Source organism: Stegostoma tigrinum, chromosome 35 (genome assembly GCF_030684315.1).
Source record: "Stegostoma tigrinum isolate sSteTig4 chromosome 35, sSteTig4.hap1, whole genome shotgun sequence".
Taxonomy (NCBI): domain Eukaryota; kingdom Metazoa; phylum Chordata; class Chondrichthyes; order Orectolobiformes; family Stegostomatidae; genus Stegostoma; species Stegostoma tigrinum.
The window spans coordinates 12,639,702-12,661,884 of record NC_081388.1 but is presented as its reverse complement, the minus strand read 5'-3'; the positions used below and the strand labels follow the sequence as shown (position 1 = coordinate 12,661,884).

General features: G+C 41.1%; 2 protein-coding genes across 20 annotated transcripts in view; both read right to left on the bottom strand.

The window, feature by feature from the left end:
- The window catches only part of smarca4a (SWI/SNF related, matrix associated, actin dependent regulator of chromatin, subfamily a, member 4a), a 101,852-nt gene that overhangs the window by 72,655 nt on the left and 7,014 nt on the right, over positions 1-22,183 (bottom strand). For 14 of the 19 annotated variants that reach the window (XM_048521890.2, XM_048521899.2, XM_048521891.2 and 11 more), the window contains 3 exons: positions 21,648-21,797; positions 17,277-17,441; positions 6,976-7,233 (listed from right to left, as the gene is read on the bottom strand). In XM_048521890.2, coding sequence (XP_048377847.1) covers positions 6,976-7,197 — 222 coding nt within the window. In that variant the 5' untranslated portion in view covers positions 7,198-7,233; positions 17,277-17,441; positions 21,648-21,797. The remainder of the gene's footprint in view (positions 1-6,975; positions 7,234-17,276; positions 17,442-21,647; positions 21,798-22,183) is intronic. The other 5 variants (XM_059639825.1, XM_059639827.1, XM_059639822.1 and 2 more) reach the window with 3 other exon arrangements.
- The window catches only part of LOC132206341 (basic proline-rich protein-like), a 45,706-nt gene continuing 43,732 nt past the window's right edge, over positions 20,210-22,183 (bottom strand). The window contains exons 3-4 of the mRNA XM_059640006.1: positions 21,648-21,797; positions 20,210-20,311 (exon numbers count right to left, since the gene is read on the bottom strand). Of these exons, the coding sequence (XP_059495989.1) occupies positions 20,210-20,311; positions 21,648-21,797 (252 nt within the window). The remainder of the gene's footprint in view (positions 20,312-21,647; positions 21,798-22,183) is intronic.

Sequence of the window (22,183 nt, the reverse complement as noted above, 5' to 3'; positions counted from 1 at the left end):
CTGTCTGGGCCAGCATTATTGACCGTATCAAACCTCTGTGGAAAAGGTGAGCTGCTTCTTGAACTGCCACAGGATTTCTGAATTCCCACAGTGCTGTTGGGAAGAGTGTTGCAAGATTTTGACCCGGTAACAATGAAGGAGCATTATAGTTCCAATTCAGGATGCTGGTGGAGTTCCTATGCATCTGCTGCCCTTGACCTTCAGGGTGACAGAGGCTATGGGTTTGTAAGGTGCTGTTGTTGAGAGCTTTGTTGAACTACTGCATTTTTTTATTCATTAATGGGAATGAGGGCATTGCTGGCCAGGCAGCATTTATTGCCCATCCCTAGTTGCCCAGAGGGCAATTCAGAAGCAACCACATTGCTGTGGGTCTGGAGTCACATATAGGCCAGACCAGGTAAGGACGGCAGTTTCCTTCCCTAAAGGACATTAGTGAACCAGACAGGTTTCTCCAACAATCAACAAAGAATTCGTGGTCACTAGGCCATCTCCTCCCCACTGTGAATTTTGTAGATGGTGCACATGGTGAAGGTAGTGAATGTTGAAGGTAGCAGATAGGGTGCTAATCAAGTCTGCTGCTTCTTCCTGGAAGCTGTTGAGCCTCTTGTTATTAGATCTGTTCCCATCCAGGCAGGGAGACAGTATCCCAAATCACTCCTGAATTATGCCTTGTGGATAGATGTTAGGAAAACTGGAGGCAAGTTACGAGCCACAAAATTGTATAACCTCTGACCTGCTCTTGTAACCATAATATTTAAAGGTGTTTTTCATTAATGTGTTCAGACATGCTATGACACACCTCTGCAGTGGGTGAGTCTTGAACCTGGGACATCCACTGGACACAGGAACACCAGTACTGCACTAGAAGAGCACTCCTACTGTGCCACAAGGTCTTGGCTTGATAGTCTGTGAGACAGCCCTCACAATTTTAGCACAAGCCTCCTGATATTAGTGAGGAGGACTTTGTAGGGTCGACAAAGCTGGGTTTGCCATTATAATAAAAACTGAAAGAACAGTTCTGAGGAAGGGTCACCAGACCCATAACATTAACTCCGATTTTTTTCTTTACAGATGCTGCCAGACCTGCTGAACGTTTCCAGCTACTTCTGTTTTTGTTCCTGTGTTTGTCGCTATCATATCTGGTGCCAAGATCAATGCTGGACCATCGAATTTCATTCATTTATCAGGGTTCTGTATAAAGGGGTATGATAGTGCAAGGTGTTATACAGAGGGAACTGATGTGTACTAGGATTATATACAGAGATAACAACGCTTACAATGGTGTGACTTAAAACAGTTGCATATAAGGTCATTATGCAAAGGGTTTTGGCTGAAGAACTGCATAGAGATCCTATGCAGTGAGACATAATATTTCACAGAATAGAGGTTTTGGATCAGGTACTATAGAGGATAGGAAAGTAGTACATGAAACAGTACTAAAAAGATGAATTGGATGCAAGAAGTGTAATAAAAGATATTGCATTCAGATTATTACCACTGTTCTGCCTTGTATCAGAGGATGCTAACACATAGATCAATCTAATTGAACTGACTTTGTATTGATATTGGTTACAATTTCAAAAATATAGAATTAAGAGAACTTTACATCACAGGAGGCCAGTCAACCCCTCATGCCTGTGACACTTCCTTAAAAGAACTACCCAATTAGAACACATCCATGCTCTCTGCCCTGTAACTGTTTTCCTTTCAAATCTATATCCAACTCCTTTTCAAAAGTCACTACTGAATATGCTTCTACCATTTCAAGCAGCACATAGCAGGTTACACAATTCTTTAAAAAGAAATCTCCTCATCTAACCCTCTCCATCAGATTCAGCAACCCTCCATAATACTAGTAAAATGTGATTGGGGTTTTACAGCCATCACCTGTTAGAATCCAGTACAGGCTGTGTCACTTATACTGGTCTTAAAAAACCTTTCCCTTCACCTTATCGGGCTGTTGGGCCAAACTGAAAGTGCTTTCCTATGAGGAAGCCTTACAAATTGATTAGGAGTTTAATTGATTAGCAGAGTAACTAATATTGATAAAACAGTAAATGAAATTTGGAGACTGTACAGAGTGTGATGATTGAGTCTCGCCAAGCTTGTCATTTTAAAGTCTGCAGATAGAGAGAGAAAGATTGTGGGTCGTGAACCATTTCAGAAATTGACCTCCTGGAATGGATGTGACTGGTGAGTCTCAATTTGAATGTAGGTTAAGGGAGGAGAAGCTAGAAACTGTATTTGGAGTGGAGGAGGATCAGGAGAGAACGGTGAGAAAAGCAATGGCCTTCTTTGAAACAGTGTGAGGGACAGCACGGAAAGCACCTTCATAAAGAGCGGGTCTGCAGCTTCTGAAACAGTGCAAGACAGAACAAAGACAGCAGCTTCATAAACAGCAAAAGAGAGAGTGAGGACAGCAGCTTCATAAAGCAAAGCGTGGACCTGTGTGACAACGACAAATGAGTAACTGAAAAAAAGCCTGTGGTAGAGAGCCTCTTTAACCTGTTTCAATCTGTCAGAGCCCAAGTGTGATGTCACAGGTAAATACGGTGATTGCTGGGTGTTTCTTTTGATTGGCCAAGTGGTTTAAATCAGGAGATGTTATTACAGTAAAAAGTACAGTTAAAAAGTTCACTTTTAAAATATTTAACACACAAATTAATTAATTAGAATGGAGACAGCTGGGCAGACAATGTGTAGCAGCTACAGTATGTGGGAGCTGGTGGCCACTGCTGTGATCCATGGTGACCATATCTGGAGTAAGGTGGCTGCTTAAAGAACTTCAACTCAGGACTCATGAGCTGGAGTCTGACCTGTGGACACAGCAACACACTAAGGAAGGGGGAGAGGTACTTGGATACTGTTTCAGAAGGCAGTTACACTCCTTAAATCCAAAGTGGCTCTTGTCAGGGTCAAGAGGGTGTGACTGTGAGTGCAGCAGGTATAGGGACCCATAATTTAGCTTTGGAGGAGGTCGAGCCACTGCATTTGTCCAATAGGTATGAGGTTCATGTTCCAGATGTGGATTAGGGGACGGAATGCAGTGAAAATGAACAAACTGACTGCAGTACCATGGTCGAGACTGCCATTCAAGTGAGGGAGAAGACAGAAATATAGTCGTAATGGGGATGGTTTAATTAGGACTCTACAGCAAAGACAGATTCCTGAAGGCTGTATTGCCTACATGGTGCCAATGTTAAGGCCATTTCCTCCAGCTACAGAAAATCCTGGAGAGGGAAGGAAAGAATTCAGTTGTCATTGGTACTGATGTGGACTATGACAATAGATAGGACTAAGACAGAGATTCTGCTGAGAGATTATGAGCAGCTGGGGCTAAATTAAAAAGTAGAACCACAAAGGTGGTAAAGTTCAGACTACTACCTGAGCCATGTGCAAACTGGCATAGTGCAAATAAGACTAGAAGTAAATGCATGGGTCAAAGACTGCGTGGGAAGAAATGGGTTCTGATTCAACAGGCAATGGCACAAGTATTGAGGAAAGAGAGAGCTGTTTCATTGGGACCAGCTTCATTTAAACCATTCTGAAAGCAATGTCCCATCAAATCGTTAACTAAAGCTGTAGACAGGGCATTAAAATAGTTAAATGGGGGAAGGGTTCAACTTAAAGGACAATTAAAAAAGTCAAAAAGAAATGAGACAGCAGAGGTGCAGGGTAGTGATGACATGAATGGTGATCAATCCATAACAGGAAGGAACAGAAGAATACAGAAGAAATTAGAATCACAGCAAATAGTCAAAGCTCGAGGCTTTTTATCTGAATAAACATGACATTTGTAACAAGATAGAGGAAAATTGAAATAAATTAATATGACTTGATAGCTGTTCCAGGAATGTGGCTGCACAATGATCAAGACTGGGAACTCAATATTCAAGGATATTTAGTGTTTCTGAAGAACAGGCAAAAACGAAAAGAGAGTGGGGTAGCTTTGTTAATGATGAAAGGAATCGGTACAGTGGTAAATAGTGAAATAAATGAAATACATTTTGACACAGAATCAGTTGAATTGGAAATAAAAAATAGCATGGGAAAGAGGTCATAGATGGGACTCATCTGTAGGCTCTGAAGAGTTGCATCACTGTAGGACGAAGTATATAAGTAGGGACCTATATTTCAGTTTGCACATTTACCGGACAAATCAGATGGAGAAAGGTAACATGGAAATCAAATTTAAAGAGTCTATCTGGGATTGTTTCTTAAAGCAATATGTGCAGAACCTACCTGGGAACAAGCCATTTTAGACCTATAACACCTTAAGATGAAGGAGCAGAAATAAGCCATTTGGTCCATCAAGTCTGCTTTACCACTCAATGAGATCATGATGATCTAATAATCCTCAGCTTTTCTTCCTTGACTTTTTTTGTATCCTTGACACCTTCACTGATTAAAAAACTGTCTGTCTTAGCCTTGAATATACTTAAAGACTCGACATCCACAAACCTCTGTGTTAAACAACATCTCTACAGCTACCCTGTTAAGTCCCCTAAAATTCTAGTAAAGTGTAATAGGATAGGACCAATAAGAGATCTCATAGTTTAGGATCCTCTGCGAATAGTGATAATAACATGGTAACATTTAAAATATAGCTTGAGGGAAGCAATGCAAGTCTCAAACCAATGTTCTCAATTTAAATGAGGGCACTTACAGCGGTGTAAGAATTGTCAAAAATGGGCTGGGGAAATAGCTAAGGGGAATGTCAGTGGATGAGCAGTGACAAGCACTTAAGTAGATACATTAGAACACTCAGCAAAAATTTGTTCCTATCAAAAAGAATGAGTTGGTGGCAAGGACGAACATGCCTGAATACAATGGTGGTCAAACAGAGTATCTAATTGCCAAAAATTGTGGTAGTACAGAGGATTAGCAATCTTTTTAGCAACTAGCAATGGACGATTAAAAAGCTACTAAAGTAGGAGAAAATTGATGATAAAAGTAAATTGGCAAGAAATATAGAAAGAAACAGAAAGAGCTTCTATGGATATATAAAAGTAGCTAAAATACATACGGGATCCTTGGCGAATGCAACCGGGGAATTAGTAACGGGATACAGGAAAATGGTAAGATAATTTAAGATATTTTGCATCAGTCTTCATGGTTGTGGACACAGCAAACACCCCAAAGATAATGGCTAAGCAAAGGACTAATGTGAAGAAAGTCTCTATCAGAAAGACAAAGTGCTTGATAAATTGAGAACCCAGGACCTGACAGTCTACATCCAAGGGTTTTAAAGTAAATGACCTGCAGAGATAGTGGAGGTATTGACTGATACGTTCCAGAACACACTGGATTCCGAGAAAGTTCAAAGGTTTAGAAAACTGCTAACATTATGCCCCAATCAAGAAGGAAAGCAGACAGGTAACTGGCAACTATCGGCCAGATGGCTTAACATCTCTTGTTGGGGAAATGCTGGAGTCCATTATTAAGGAAGAAATGGGAGGACACTTGGAAAAGCTTAATGCAGTCAAACAGAATTCAACATGGTTTTATGGAATGGAAATCAGGTTTGACAAATTTGCTAGAGTTCATCGAGGAAACAACATGCAGAGTTGATAAACTAGCAGATGGAGTGCATCTGGATTTTCAGAAGGCTTTTGACAAGGTACCACCTAAAAGTTTATTGCACAAGATTGGAGATCACCGTATTAGAAGTAATTATTAGTATAGGTTGAGGATTGATTAACACACAAATGACAGAGGGTCAGGAGTAATGGATCTTTTTCAGATTTGAAAGCATCAATAATGGAGTGCCACAAGGATCCTAGAGCCTCTATTATTAAGGTTCCCTTTGTGGGAGAGTTTAGGGCCAGAGGACATAGTGTCAGAATAAGGACATCCTTTTAAGACAGAAGTGAGAAGTGAATTCATAAAGTTCTTTATTGCAGAAGGCTATAGAGGCTGGATTGTTAAGTATGTTCTAGGTTGAAATAGACAAATTTTTATTAATGGAATCGAGGGTATGCGCAGGTCAGTGGCATTGAAGATTATCAAATCAGCTGTGATCGCACTGAATGGTGAAGCAGACTCCATGAGCTGAATGGTCTGCGTCTACTCCAATGTCTTATCATCTTATGGTCTAATGGCTTGGAGGAGCGGGCAGAGTGTAATCAGGTGCAGCAAATGATTAAGAACGCAAATGTAATTTTGACCTTTATTGTTAGAGTGTTGGAGTTTAGCTGATTTCTTTGAACGAAGTGATTGATTCAATGGAATTGGTATACAGTTTAAAACTTTATTGATTAGAGTTTAGAAGAATAAGGGGTGAATTTATTTAAATATACAAGATTTTTAGGGTGTTGTCAGGGTAGATGTTGAGAATGTTTTCACATGTACGGTAATCTCAGACTGGGGGCCACATTTACAGAATAATGGGACACTCATTTAAAACCGAGATATGAATGATTTTCCTCTCCAAGAAGGCAGTGAATGTCTGGAATGCTCTTCCCCAGAGAGCCGTGGAGGCTAGAATCACTTAAAATATTTAAAAAGGAGATAGATAGGTTTTTGAAATCTCAAGCAGTTGGGTGCTACGAGGAGATGGCGTGATAGAGAGGTGGAGGCCTGAGGCAGATCAGAATGGTGAGGCAAGCTTGAAGGATTAAATGATCTACTCCTGCTCATATTTCTAATGCTCTTATTGCCACAGTATTAATGGAGATGGCTCAGAAATTCAGATAGAGGAAGGAAAAGTCAGGTTATGAGAGAAGTCAAGGCAGTGCCACAGATGGTACAAATTTCAAACAGATAACATTGGAACAATGAACCAAATAACCTGCCCTGCTGTTTGATCCTGCCAAATTCTGAACAGCAACTGTGGACCTCTTTAACAAGCCAAAGAAATCACCACTCTAGCCCTATTAGTGTTTTTTATTTTGCTTCTAAACCCTTGGTCTTAAGTATTTCTTTCTAACACATCACAGTTCCATCACAAGAGATTTTCACTTAATTGTACATTACCTTATGAAGTTGATGTATGCTTTCTGCAGCATAACCTCCAGGCCCCTGTGGAGTCATGGAATGACCAGCAGATGGGGGACCTGGGCTTGGTCCCATCATACTGTGTGCAGAGCCAGGTGAGGGTCCAGGACTGGGGCCTAGCATTGATCCAGGAGAAGGTCCAGGTCCAGGTGAGGGGCCTGGGCGAGGTGTGCCTCCCATTGGAGGATCAGGAGTTGACATCTTTCAGCAACGTTCTTTGACAACTGGCTACACACCCTTCAATAAAAAGATACAAATTACCCAATGCATTTACTTTCATATCTGCCTGTGATGCCTTGTTTCAAGTGTTTTTATGCTTGGCTTCAACTTTTGAATTCTAATAGGGGAGTTCTCCCCGTGTCCTAGCCATTATTGGAGCAGAGAAAAGATTTTAAAAAGTCCTTAAAATCGCAAACTTTGGATAGAATAAATAAAGAGAAACTTTTAATGATTCAGCGTTCATAACCAATGAGTTTAAACCTGTGGGCTTCGAAGTAGAGCCATGGCCAGCATGATGCAAAAATTTCTTAAGGAACATGTGATCAGAGTTTGGATTGCACGACGTAATAGGGTAGATGGATGGAGGGAACTTCAATTGTCGTTTTCAAAATAGAATTGGATAAATATATGGTGAGAAAAGTACTGCAGGAATAGGGTGAGAGACACTGGGACTAAATGGGTTGCTATCTAAAAGACCCAGTTTAGATTCAATGGGTTGAATGGCTGTTTGTACTGTACTATTAAATAAACCAATCAACTGGACTCATAGACTCCTTAGAGTGTGGAAGCAGACCACTCAGCCCATTGACTCCACACTGACCCTCAGGACGGCATCCCACCCAGACACAGACCCAGGTCCCTACCCTATCCCGTAACCCTGCATTTCCAATGATTAATCTCTCTATCCTGCACATCTTTGGACTGTGGGAGGAAACCAGAGCACCCGGAGGAAACCCATGCTGACATGGGGACAATGTGCAAACTCCACACAGATAGTTGACTGAAGGTGAACTCAAACCTGGGTCCCTGGCACTGTGACGCAGCAGTGCTAATCCCTGAGCCATCGTGCTGCCCGTTTGACTCAAACGTCTCTGCTTTATCCACACACATGCTGCTAAACCTTCTCCAGCAGTTTCTGTTTTTGTTTCAAATCTCCAGTGATGTGTTTTATTATATCACTTAAGATGACCTGGTCATATTGCTATTTGGGGAACTTGCAGCACACAAATTGGCTGACATGTTTCCTGTATTACAACAACAATGACACTTCAAAATTACTTTTCTTTATATATTCATGGAATAAACATGTTATGGCAAGACCAGCATTTGTCGCAAAACTGTAATTGCCCTTAAGGAGGAGTTCGTGAGCAGCCCTCTAACAAAATAGCTGGCTCAGCCTCTATAAAGGATAATTAAGAGTCAACTACACTGTGTGTATCTGCAGTCACAATGTAGACCAGGTGGCAGATTTCCTTCCCTTGAAATTCCTTGAATTTTAATTTTCACCAGCTGCCATGATGCAACGTAAATGCATGTTTGCAAAATCTGGACCTCCGGATTACTAGCAACATTATCATTGCAATATTTTCATCAGCTGCAAAATTCTTTGAACATCCTACAGTTGTGAAAGTTGTTATATAAATATTTCTGTGTTCTATTTTTGGGCCTGTTTAATCTGTTGAGCATTGCTCATCATTTGCCACTTTACTACTCTGCGAAGCTTTGTATGAGGCTTGTCAATGCAGCTTAACAGGAATAAACTAATAACTGGGTTTCAATTACTGGTTGTAGATGCAATTCTCTCACAGACGTGAATGGATAACTAATGCCATTCCATTGTTCAAAAAATATTTGGAGAATAAAAATTCCTGTCACATAAGGATATAAGAACCTTGTCTTGTTACTTCTTCCAAAATGCATCACTTCACACTTATCAGGGTTAAATTCCATTTGCCACTGATCTGTTCATCTGACCAATCTGTTTGTATCTTCCTGCCACCTAACAGCTTCTTCCTCACTGTCAACCACCTGGCCAATCTAAATCGCCTCTTCACATTGCAGCAACATAATAAAACAAAAATTGATACCTTTGTGAGAAATAGGGTGAGGAGATCAGTGTGGAGGAGAAAAGAGATAGATTTTAAAGGTTAAACGTAATAGAAACTACGTGCATTTCAAAAGGATTGTCATCCCTTCTCAATACTTCAATTATTCAACCATACATGCAGTCATTAGCTCTCAGAAGAATGCATTACTGTGGAAGATTAGATTCCAATTCTGTGGCTGTCGGGTGTGATTAGACAGAGTACTGATTATGCTATGTGTGTTGAAATCACGCAATAATTGGGGAGAACCATTGTTCTGGGATCAGGATGTGATAGGGTTCTGAGTGGGAAATGATTTATTGCACTGGAACTCTACATAATGGGAGCGAATGGGAAGTGATTTGGTAGATCAGAACTCGGTGATTAGATTAGGTGTGTGCTGATGCGAAGCGAACTGTACAGTGCTTGGCCTGAATTAAAACTGACATGTGGGTTGCCAGGCAAATACACTTCAGGCAGCATTTGTATTTCACTGACAATCGTTATGAAAGGGAGAGCAGGCCTGTGAATCCCAGGAAGGATTCCATACTGTCTCAAGACACAGTCAAAAATAAAACCAACCGTCATACAAATTATCCAGTCTGACTCGTCAGGATTGAGGATGGAATTTGAGTAATGTGAGGAATCCAACAAGGGAATGCTGATTTTATAATGAGATGGAGGTGAGAAATTAGTAGAATCTTAACTGGGACCTCTGTTTCACTTTATCTATTTAATCCCAATCTATCCTTTTTACTTCAATCCTTTTTATCCTTTTAAATGACTGGTAGGACAGGAGGGTAGTTATTTTAATCAATATGCTCTGACATGCTGCGACGTATGTCTGGGGCAGGTGCTACATAAAACTGGATCATCTCATCCAAAGGTAGGGACACTACCACTGTGTCACCAGATTCTTCAGGACAGGAGGGTATACTCCGTTTGACGACTTCCATAGCCTAATACACTACGGACATTTGCTGTGTAGGCTCTCATGTCAGAATGGCCACTGCGTATTCAGAAATCTATAACCAAGGAAGATATGTGTTGTTAGGAGAGGACAATGAGCTGTACCCCAACAGAAGTTAGTGTCTTCAGGAGATAGGGAACAATTTTGAATCATGACTTGTTTGTGACAGCTCTGTTTCCTCCTGCTGGCTTGGTCTCCTGTCCATTGCCAATATGTTACCCCTTACATCATGAACTTTTAATTTCCTCAATAACCTTTAATTTGGCACCTTGTCAGATGTCTGCTGCAGGTCTAGGTGTAGTGCATTCACTGGTTCCTCTGTCTACAGCACATCCTGCTTTCTCAAAGCACCCTGGTGAATTGGTTAAACATTCTGGTGCTACAGTTAAGGAGCGCTACACTGTTGACTGGAGTCATTTATTGGAGAAAATGGTAAACTGAGGTCTCACTTTTTATCTCAAATGGAAAACACTACGCTTATCTTTTGAAAAGGAGAATTTTTTTGTAGCGTCCAGGCCAACATTTATTACTTAATGAACATCACTAACATGGATTATTTGGTCATTATCACATTGCTGTTTATGGCAGTTTGCCATTCTGGCTGACATATTTCTCACAGTGACTACAATTCAAAAGTACTTAATTGAGTGTACTGCACTTTTGGACATCCGGCAATCAAATTTTATCTAAACACAAGTCTTTTCAGGATAGGAAAGGGAACAATATCCTAAGGAGAGTCGATGGATGTCAGATAATTTGGACTGTGCTGGGACAAAAAAATCAGTATAATCAGTGAGTCATGCAGCATGGAAACAGATCCTTCAGTCTAACCAGTCCATGCCAACCATGTTCCCAAACTAAACTAGTCCCACCTGCCCACCCTTGGCTCATATCCCTCCAAACCATTCCTATTTATGAACATATCCAAATGTCTTTTAAATGTTGTAACTTTTGGTGCATCGAATGTTGCCCCTTATTTCCTTTTTAAAACTTTCTCCCTTCACCTTAAAAATATGCCCCCTAGTTTTGAACTCCCCCACCCTAAGGAAAAGACCCTTGTCATTCACCTTATCTATGCTCCTCAAAACAGGATAAACCTCAATAAAGGTCAAACTCCTATGGTCCAGAGAAAGAAGTACCAACCTTTCAAATCTATTTTTGTATCTCAAACCCTTCATTCCCAGCAACAGCCCAGTAAATCTTTTCTCAACCCTGACCAGTTTAATAATAGCCTTTCTATAACAGGGCAACCAGAATTGTACACAATACTCTCAGAAGAGGCCTCACCAACGTCCTGTACAACTTCTACATGACGTCCCAACTCCTATACTCAAAGGTCTGAACAAAGAAGGCAAGCATCCTAAATGCTTTCTTAACCATTCTGTGCACCTGTCACACAAATTTCAAACAATTATGTACCTGAACCCCTAGGTCTCTTTGTTCCACAACACTTCCTAAGGGCCTGTTTATGATTGGATAAATCCTATTCTTGTTTGCATTACCAAAATGCAATGCCTCACATTTATCCAAATTTAACTCCATCTGCCACTCAGCCATTGACCCAATTGATCAAGATCTCTTTGTAATCTTAGATAAGCTTTTTCAAGGTCCATTATATCACCAATTTTGGTGCCATCTGTAAACTCACTAACCGTGTCTCCTATATTCTAATCCAGATCATTCAAATAAATGACAAACCAAAGTGGAGACAGTACCGATCCCTTTAGAACACTGTTGGTCACACACCTCCAGTCAGAGAAACAACCCTCCACCCACACTCTATCGCCTACCATAAAGCTAATTTTATATCAAATTGGCAAGCTCATTCTGAATCCCATGTGATCTAACTTTACTAATTAGTCTACCATGCAGAACCTTGTCAAGGGCTTTACTAATGTCCAAGTAAACAACATCTATCACTCTGCCCCCATCAATCTTTTTGGTTATTTCATTAAAAAACTCAATCAAGTGTGTGAGGCACAATTTTCCTTGCACAAAACCATACTGACTATCCCTAATCATGCTTGCCTCTCCAAATGCATGTTTTTTTTCCCCTTTTATTCAGTCACGGAATGAGGTCGTTGCTGGCTAGGCAGCATTTATTGCCCATCCCTAATTGCTCAGAGGGCAGTTAAGAGTCAATCAAATTACTGTGGGTCTGGAATCACATCTAGGCCAGACCAGGTAAGAATGGCAGTTTCCTTCCCTAAAGGACTTTAGTGAACCAGATGGGATTTTCCAACAAATGGCAATGGGTTCATGGACTCTCCATTAGATTCTTAATTCAGTTATTTTTATTGAAATCAAATCCCACCATCTGCCATGGCAGGATTCAAACTCAGGTCCATATAACATTATCTGTGTCTCTGGATTAACAGTCCAGCGATAATGCCACTAGGCCTATCTTTCACGATCATCTCCAACAAGTTACCAACCACTGATGTCAGACTCACAGGTCTATAGTTTCTGGGCTGCTCCTTATAGCATTTTTTAAACAATGAATCCCTAGAGGAGAATAAGGGCAATAGGAGTATATTTAAGAGGAACATTAGTAAGGCTAAAAAGGGACATGAGATACTTTGGCGAACACAGAACATAGAACAAAATAGCGCAGAACAGGCCCTTCGGCCCTCGATGTTGTGCCGACCTGTGAACTAATCTAAGCCCATCCCCCTACACTATCCCATCATCATCCATTTGCTTATCCAAGGGACTGTTTAAATGCCCCTAATGTGGCTGAGTTAACTACATTGTCAGGCAGGGCATTCCACGCCCTTACCACTCTCTGAGTAAAGAACCTGCCTCTGACATCTGTCTTAAATCTATCACCCCTCAATTTGCAGCTATGTCCCCTCGTACAAGCTGACATCATCATCCTAGGAAAAAGACTCTCACTGTCCACTCTATCTAATCCTCTGATCATCTTGTAGATCTCTATTAAATCCCCTCTTAGCCTTCCTCCTTCCAAAGAGAACAGACCCAAGTCCCTCAGCCTTTCCTCATAAGACCTTCACTCCAGACCAGCAACATCCTGGTAAATCTCCTCTGCACCTTTTCCAATGTTTCCACATCCTTCCTGTAATGGGGTGACCAGAACTGTACGCAATATTCCAAGTGAAGGCTGAACCAGCGTTTTGTCCATTTGCAGCATGACATCATGGTTCTGGAACTCAATCCCTCTACTAATAAAACCTAACACACCGTATGCCTTCTTAACAGCATTATCAACCTGGGTGGCAACTTTCAGGGATCTATGTACATGGACGCCAAGATCCCTCTGCACATCCACACTACCAAGAATCTTTCCGTTGACCCGGTATTCTGCCTTCCTATTATTCTTTCCAAAGTGAATCACCTCACATTTATCTAAACAGGGTTAAGGAGAATCCAAAGGGATTCTACAAATACATTAAGGCCAAAATGATAACCAGGGGAGAATAGGGCTCCTTAAAGATTAGCACGTCTGCCCATGTGTGGAACCGCAGGAGATGGGGGAGATACTAAACAATTATTTTGCATCAGTGTCTACTCTGGGGATTTATAAGGAAATTAGAGAACATGGGGAAATAAATAGCGACTTCTTGAAAGAATGTCCATATTGCAGAGGTGGTCGTGTTGGACGTCATAAAACACAAAGGTGGGTAAATCCCCAGGACCTGATCAGGTGTACCTAGGGCTCTGTGGGAAGCTGGGGAACTGATTGCTGAGATATTTGTACATTCAATAGCCACAGATGAGGTACCAGAAGACTGGAGGTTGCCTAACACAGTGCCACTTTTTAAGAAAGGTGGTAAGGAAAAGCCAAAGAACTACAGAGTGTGACATTGGTGATGGGCAAGTTGTTCAGGAAATCCTGAGGGACAGGATTCACAGTATTTCGAAAGGCAAGGATTGGTAAGGGTAGTCAATGTGGCTTTGTGCATGGGAAATCACGTCTCACAAACTTGATTTGAGTTTTTTGAGTAAATAACAAAGAGGACTGTTAAGGGCAGATCGGTAGACATGAACTATATGGACTTCAGTAAGGCATTTGACAAAGTTCCTCTTGGTAGATTGGTTAGCAAGGTTATACCACACTGAATAGAGGGACAACTAACTATTTGGATACAGAATTAGCTTGAAGGGAGAAGACAGGGTGGTGGTGGAGGGTTGACTTTCAGACTGGAGGGCAGTGACCAGTGGTGTGCCACAAAGATCGGTGCTGGGTCCACTGCTTTTCATCATTTATGTAAATGATTTGGATGTGAACATAGGAGGTAATGTTTAGTAAGTTTGCAGATGACACAAAAATTTGAGGTGTATTGAACTGCGAAAAAGATTACCTCAGAGTATAATGGGACCTTGATCAGGTGGGTGAATGGGCTGAGGAGTGACAGATAGAGTTTAATTTAGATAAATGTGAGATGCTGCCTTTTGGAAGGGTAAATCAGGGCAGGACTTATACACTTAATGATAAGGTCCCCGGGAGTGTTGACGAACAAGGAGACCTTTGAGTGCAGGTTCATAGTTCCTTGAAAATGGAATTGCAGGTAGATAGCACGTGAAGGCAGCATTTGGTATGCTTGCTTTTATTGGCCAATGCATTGAGTATAGGAGTTGGGAAGTCATGTTGTGGATGTACAAGATATCGGTTAGGTCACTTTTGGAATATTGTGTGTAGTTTTGGTATCCCTGCTATGGGAAAGATGTTGTGAAACTTGAAGGGGTTCAGAAAAGATTTACAAGGATGCTGCCAAGGTTGGAGGGTTTGAGCTATAGGGAAAGGCTGAATAGGCTGGGGCTATTTTCCCTGGAGCATCAGAGGCTGAGGGGTGACCTTATAGGGGTTTGTAAAATCATGAGGGACATGGATAACGTAAATAAACAAGATATTTTCCCTGGTGTGGGGGAGTCCAAAACTAGACAGCATAGGTTTAAGGTGAGAGGGGAAAGATTTAAAAGGGGTCTCAGAGGCAAAATTTTCAAGCAGAGGGTAGTGCATGTATGGGAATGAGCTGTCAAAGGAAGTTGCGGAGGCTGGTACAATGGCAACATTTAAAAGGCATCTGAATGGGTATATGAATAGAAGGAGGTTAGAGGGTTATAGGCCAAATTACTACATTTATTTAGGATATCTAGTCTGCATGGACGAGTTAGATGAAGGGGCTGTTTCCATGCTGTATATCTCTATGACTCTATTAGCCACCCTCCAGTCCTCTAGTCCTTCACCCTGTGTTTATAGATAATATGACTATTTCTGCCAGGGGCCACGCAATTGTTTCCTTAATTTCCCACAAAGTCCTGGGATACACTAGATCAGGTCCCAGAGATTTATGTTTTCTAAGACCTCTAGACATACTCTTCTGTATTACGTAGTTTTAAAAGCATCAGTATTTATTTCCCTGAGTTCTCGAGCCTTCATTTTTCTCTCAACATTTAATATCACTCCTGTCTCCTGACGTTCAACACAAAGACAACCGCTTTGATCTTAAGGGGTCCTACTCTCTCTCTACTTGCTCTCCTTTGCTTAATCGATTTGTAGAATCTTTTTGGATTATTTTTACCCATACCTGCCAAGGCTATGTCACATGCCTTCTTTGCCCTCCTGGCTTCTTTCTTACAAATGCCCCTACGCTTTATACTCGTCAAGAGATTCAGTTGATCCCAGACATCTATATCTAATATATGATTCTTTTTTATTCTTGACCAGAACCTCAATATCTTTTTTCATCCATTGTTCCCTAATCTTACTAGCCATAGTTTTCACTCTAACAGGAACATAATGCCTCTGAACCCTTTCTTGGATCCCACTGATCTACGAAACTCAGACTACTGCTTCTATTTTCCCCTGAGAGACTCTCTCTTTCAACAGTACCCAAAACAGAATATCTGTTTGAGAGAGGAATAACTGCAAGACTAAAAAAAAAATCACTCAAATGCACATCAAGCAGACATTCACGTGGCAACTGAATAATTTTGACGGGAATAAAAACTCAAAAGAGCAAAGAAAGTAAGATGAGATAACAAGGTGTAGAGCTAGATGAACACAGCAGGCCAAACAGAATCAGAGGAGCAGGAAGGCTGACGTTTCAGGCATAGGCCCTTCTTGAAGGGTCTATGCCCGAAAAGTCAGCCTTCCTGTTCCTCTGATGCTGCTTGGCCTACTGTGTTCATCCAGTTCTACACCTTGTTATCTCAGATTCTCCAGCATCTTCAGTTCCTACTATCAAAGAAAGAAAGATGGCAGCTTTACAATCCCTCATTAGAACTTGGCTCCAGAGATTACTACTTTTGATGTTCTGTTTTTTAACCTTCAAACTAACCTATTATATTCACTCTGCAAAATCTTAACCCTTTCCCTGACTATGTCATTCCTACCCCAATGTGTACATCAACCTCTGGCTTCTTACTTACCCCTTTGACCATATGCTTTGAACATTTTGAGATATCCTTTACTCTGGCACTAGGAAAGCTACATACTATCCTACATTCACACTCATGACCACACAAACTCTGGTTTGTGCCCCTGAGTGGACAGTCGCTTATAATAATCATTCTTTTGAATGTTAACAAATCCTGTTTCACATAAGATTCACTCTTAGTACCCAAGACTTGACTACCACTTCTATTTTTCTCTGACAGACTCTCTCTTTCAGCAATACCCAAAACAGAATATTTGTTTGAAAGTGGAATAGGCACAAGACTGAAAAGAACCAACATCACTGAAATGTGCATCAAATGGACACTCATGTGGCAACTGAGTGATTTTGATGGAACAAAAATTGAAAACAGCAAAGAAAGAAAGATGGCAGCTTTATAATTAGAACACTAGTCTTCACACACTACCAGACAACATTTCAAGATTATGCTGACTCAGACAGATTAATACATCAGGCAGGGTCATTGAGATTTTCCAGAGCTGGGTCTGCTGTTAAAGATCTTGTGAGATAGCTGTCTCCAACAGAGCACGCTGGTCAGATGAAACAGGGAAGGATTTCCTTCAGCAGTAATCTTGCCGCATGTACCAATTCACTTGCAGGACAGTAAGGAACTGAAACAAATTACAGATCAGGCAAGGTCTTTGAAAGACTTCAGAGGCTGGCCGAAAGTGTCAAGATCTATTGGGCACGTTTTATTTAATAGATTCATATTAGCATGCATATTTTATGAAGCATTTGCTTTCACTAAGATCAAAGCTGCATTGTCCTATTTCTCAGTAGTGAGACAGTAATATGAAGTGGCACCACCTTTTCGCTTACAGCACGATTGTCTTGCAGTCCAAAGCTTGTGGGTTTCAAATCGCAGAAAGGACATAATCCACACTGGTGCCTCAGAGGGATTATCATCAGAGATGCTCTTCTGGCTGGATTTCATACTTGAGTTCTTGCCTGTCCTTTGGTTCCACTTGAATTCTAGACAGAGTTAAATAAGCTCTGGCCAATGTTGCTCTCTCAACCAACATCACTCAAATGCACATAAAGTAGACATTCATGCGGCAAATACTCAACAAATTGGAAGCAGTGCTACCATGTGTCAGTTTGCAGAATCTTGCTACAGACAAATGGCCATCAGGTAAACATAGATACTGCACACTACTTCATGAGTTGTTGTAAATTAAAAAATTGAGATGCTGTGAAGACCTGCTATATAAATGCATGGAACCACAGTGTTTTAAACTAGTTGTGGAGGCCTGAGCTCTCACCCACACCAGTTCATAGATTATGAACAAGTCTGCATTTACAGCACATTCTTAGTTGTTCTAAGGTCTTCTCAGGAAAACATAGTGCTGATAGGCAATCTGGTTGATACAAAAATTGTAGGTCTGAAGACACAGGCAAGACAGGCTGGGGTGGATAGTAGATCTCTGTCCTTTCAAGACACTGGTGAACCAGTTGGGTTTATACTACCAAAGCTTTTTAAAATAAGTTTTTCCGCAAACATCCACTACCTCCATCACTCAGTAGCATAAGTGTGTACAATCTACAAATGCACTGCAAAAATTCACCTAAGATCCTTAGGCAGCACCTTCTATCTAGAAGGACAAGGGCTGAAAATACACTGGAACACCACCACCTGCAAGTTCCCGTTCAAGGCACACACTGTCCTGACTTGGAAAGATATGGCAGTTTCTTCAGTATCACTGGGTCATAATCCTGAAATTCCCTCCCAATGGCATTACAGGTGTCTTAACAGCACATGGATTACAGTGGCTCAAGAAGACATCTCACCACCACGTTCTCAAGGGCAACTAAGGATGGGCAACAAATGCTGACCGAGGCAGTGACACCCACATTCCACGAGTGAACAAATGAATTTTGGGACTGGGTAATATAATCAAGTCTGACACTAGTGCAGTTCTGGGGCAGTGCTATATTTTCAGGCGTAACTTCTTTCTGATGAAAGGTTAGACTGCAGCCCCGCTGACAGTTTTATTCGTTCATTCAAGGGATGTGGGCATCGCTGGCTAAGCCTACATTACTTTTCCATCTATGGCCAGCAGTAGGACTCTGGAGCTCAGGGTAGTGACAGAGGAAGAGAGATAACAAGGTGTAGAGCTGGATGAACACAGCAGGCCAAGCAGCATCAGAGGAGCAGGAAATTTTGGGTCTGGACCCTTCTTCAGAAAATTTGAAAATTCTAAAGAAGGATCCAGACCCGAAACATCAGCTTTCCTGCTCCTCTGATGCTGCTTGGCCTGCTGTGTTCATCCAGCTCTACACCTTGTTATCTCAGATTCTCCAGCATCGACAGTTCCTATTATCTCTAGCGACAGAGGGAGCTTTTTCTCTTGCTTCTTCTGATTTGTTTCAAGCAATACTTAAAATACAGAGTGGTGGCAGGCGAATCTGGCCCTCCAAATCCTGAAATAGCCTGAAATAGCCTGAAAATGCAAATCCTATGGGTGATTAGTCAGACAAAAATGGATCCCATAAATATCATGGAAAGAAATGGTGAGAAGCTGTTCCACCTATCACATGATTTGGTGGTTGGGGGAGCAGCCTTTCTGTTGATGCCTGGAGAGGTACTGGAAAGCCACCTTGTTGCCAAAGTGATTGTCTGCCCACTGGGTTTGTGAGGAGACATTAGGGTAGGTGATGAGAGAAGCAATAAAGGTGCTGGGGGAAGAATGTGCGGCTGTCTCAAAGAGACTGGGGGAGGGTGTTGGTGGGTGAGATAGGGAGCCAGCAAGGCCAGACTGGATTGGTGGTGGTGGTGGTGGCAGCGGCAATGGGGAGAGGGGGAGGGTGGGTTGGTGGCACAAGAATGGTGACACGGAGAGGGGGATGAGACTGAGAAAGAGAAAGAGATGGGCCACCTTGGACTGAGAGAGAAAGAGAGACAGTGAGGCTACATAAACAGAACAGTTTCAAACCTGTTAGCAAAGGAACATTCAGCTAACTAGGAACTAATAATACTTGAAAACATTGAGGTAATGAGTTTCTTGTAAATGAATGCAGTATCACTGACCTAAGGCTGCATATGTTCAGGAGCTAGTTTATGGGGAAAATTGTAGTAGACACTATGTAATGAACACTGTCAATCGTCACAATTCAAATATAAAATCGAGACCTAAGATGCAGTAAAAAGGGCATTAACTGCCTGTTTAAAACATTCCAATCTTGTGAACAAATGGAAAAACACTAGGTGAGACTTTACCAGTCAGTGGAAAGTGTGTGATGGCTTTCTGTATGTGAATTGTTTTGAAAAAACTTTCACTAATTTATGTTTGTTGGCTTGTGCCTATGCTATGTGTTCTGGCTTTAAATAAATAGGTTGATAATTATTGATGGGTAGTGATCGATTCAATTAATTCTGCTTCTGAGTCTAGATAACCTATATGTCCAAATGCAGAAGATACTGTTACTATGTGACTGCATCACTTAATAAAGGAGGTAATCGCCCCTGCAAATCAAAAAGTGACACCCAAAAATCAAAAGGGAGCCATCAAAGGAAGGCTTTGAAAAAAAATGCCCTGCTTTCAAGCAGCTAATTTGTATTTACTATGATTTAAACACCATCCAGAAAATCACATACTAAGTGTCACTCCTCAATATGTCATGTGCCTTAACAGTGAGGCTAAGAGTAGATGGGAGCACAATGGGAATCCTCCTTTCCCTAACTCAGTCATCAGTATCTAAGTGTTCTCTCTTCCTACTCTGTGGTAAATATATGAAGACATTCAGTTCATTCGCTTTCGCAAAGCACCAAAAAAATACCCTCTCGATGTCCTTCTTTTCCCTTCACTCAGATTATTCTTAGCTATAATTCCCTGCTGCAGGTTCTGAATTTCAAGAAGAGCACAATGTCACAGCAACTGAGGCAGATCGACTCAAAAGATAATTCAGCTGTTTCTTTCCTGCAAAAGAAAAATGTACCGTTGCACTGTAGTGTAAGCCATTGCTGGCAGTGAGTTGGTTAACTGGTTTTCTCCTCTTTTAAAAAGAACTAATTGTTTCAGCAATCCAATCCCACAGAAAACATCTCCAGCTGTCACAGGAAGTGTGGGTTGTGCGTAGTTTAGCCAGTGTGGGTTGACCGAGCTTTGCACTTTCCCAACAGACACTAAAAATACCCAGATTGTTTCACTCTCTGCCTTTGTAACAAGCTGCCAACAGAAAAAGGGATAAATGAGATTCCAAGAGAGGAATTTGTGTGTTGAACGCAAATTGGCAGCTGCTCAGATGGAAATTTTAATTAAATGAACCCCAGATTTCACACCAGTAGGCCACTCACTACCCTCGAGCTGATTCCTATTTTTACCTTGCTCATTAAAAGTTATTTTTGCATGTCTTTAGCACCATGTCTTCCTCACAAAGTTCCCCAGAGGAGAGCAAAAGCATCAGAGCAGAGCCCAGCTACCTAGCATGGTAGTCTGGAAACTGATGGTTGAAAAACTTTACAGAATGATCATGTTTTGGTGTTATACTGTACCAATGGATGTATCAAAATATTTTGTTTAATCCATTCATGGAATGTCAGCACTTATTTCTCCTCGCAAATTGTCCTTGAGAATGTAGTCATGGTGAGCTGCCTTCTTGAATGGCTTTCTAGGCCAGACCAGTTAAAACTGCATGAATCACATTGGTCTGGGTCCAGAATCACATACAGGCATGCAAGTATGACATATTTATTTCCTGGAAGGATACAGTGAACCAGATGTACTTTTAATACAATTCAGTAGTCTTGTGGTCAACTTTTTCGACCCATTTTTATTTAGTTGGGATTTGACCTCATGCCTTCACATCATGTGCCCAGATTAATAGACTATTAACAACCACTTTGCTATTCTAATGAGTAATAATAGGGTTAGAGCTCAGCAAGAGATTAGTTTAGATTCAGAAACCATTAAGGGTTCATTTATTGGCACTAGGCTTTTGGTTGACCCTGCTGTATATTAGGGAGTTATAATTAAAATCAAATAAAGGCATTGAGGAGGTTATTTAAGCTACAAGTCAGTGGAGAATTAAAGGAGTTTGAAATTGGACCTTGAGGTGAGTCACTAAACTTGTTTGGTCAGGAGAATAGCAACGATCGCAAGCTGACATTCCAAAGCAGCCATTCTCCCAAAACATTCCTTGAAGAAAACACTACTGAAAACTAGTGAACTTATCATTTACCTGAGTACAGGTTTCTGGGATGTTGCTGTGCATAAAACGGTCAATGCAATTGCCCACATAATCGTCTCTGCATTTTTCAGTGACACAACGAAACCATACAGTCTGGACATTTCTGGAAGACATAGTATTACCACAAGCCTTTCTGCCCATCTGAGAAAAGAACATTTATTTGGATGATCTAGGAGAGTCAATGGCATCACAGGTTAACAAGATATAATGTTACCACAATGGACCATTCATCCTCACTTGACTCATGCATGGAGTAACCCACTCTGTAATTTGAGTCTGATACTTAGAAAACATACAGCAGTAGATTTTTAAGGGGATGCTCCTCATATAACATTGGCGGAAGCCGAGTGGAGAAACTATGTAAATAGCTATTTTGGAATAGCTATTATGGAAATATTAGCAAAACACTTGGAATAATCATAATCTAGTCAAGCAGAGTCAATGGCTTCATGAAAGGGAAATCATGTCTGGCTAGAGTTTTTTTTAAGGAAGTCTCTAAATGGATTGACTTCACCTTATGAAGGAAC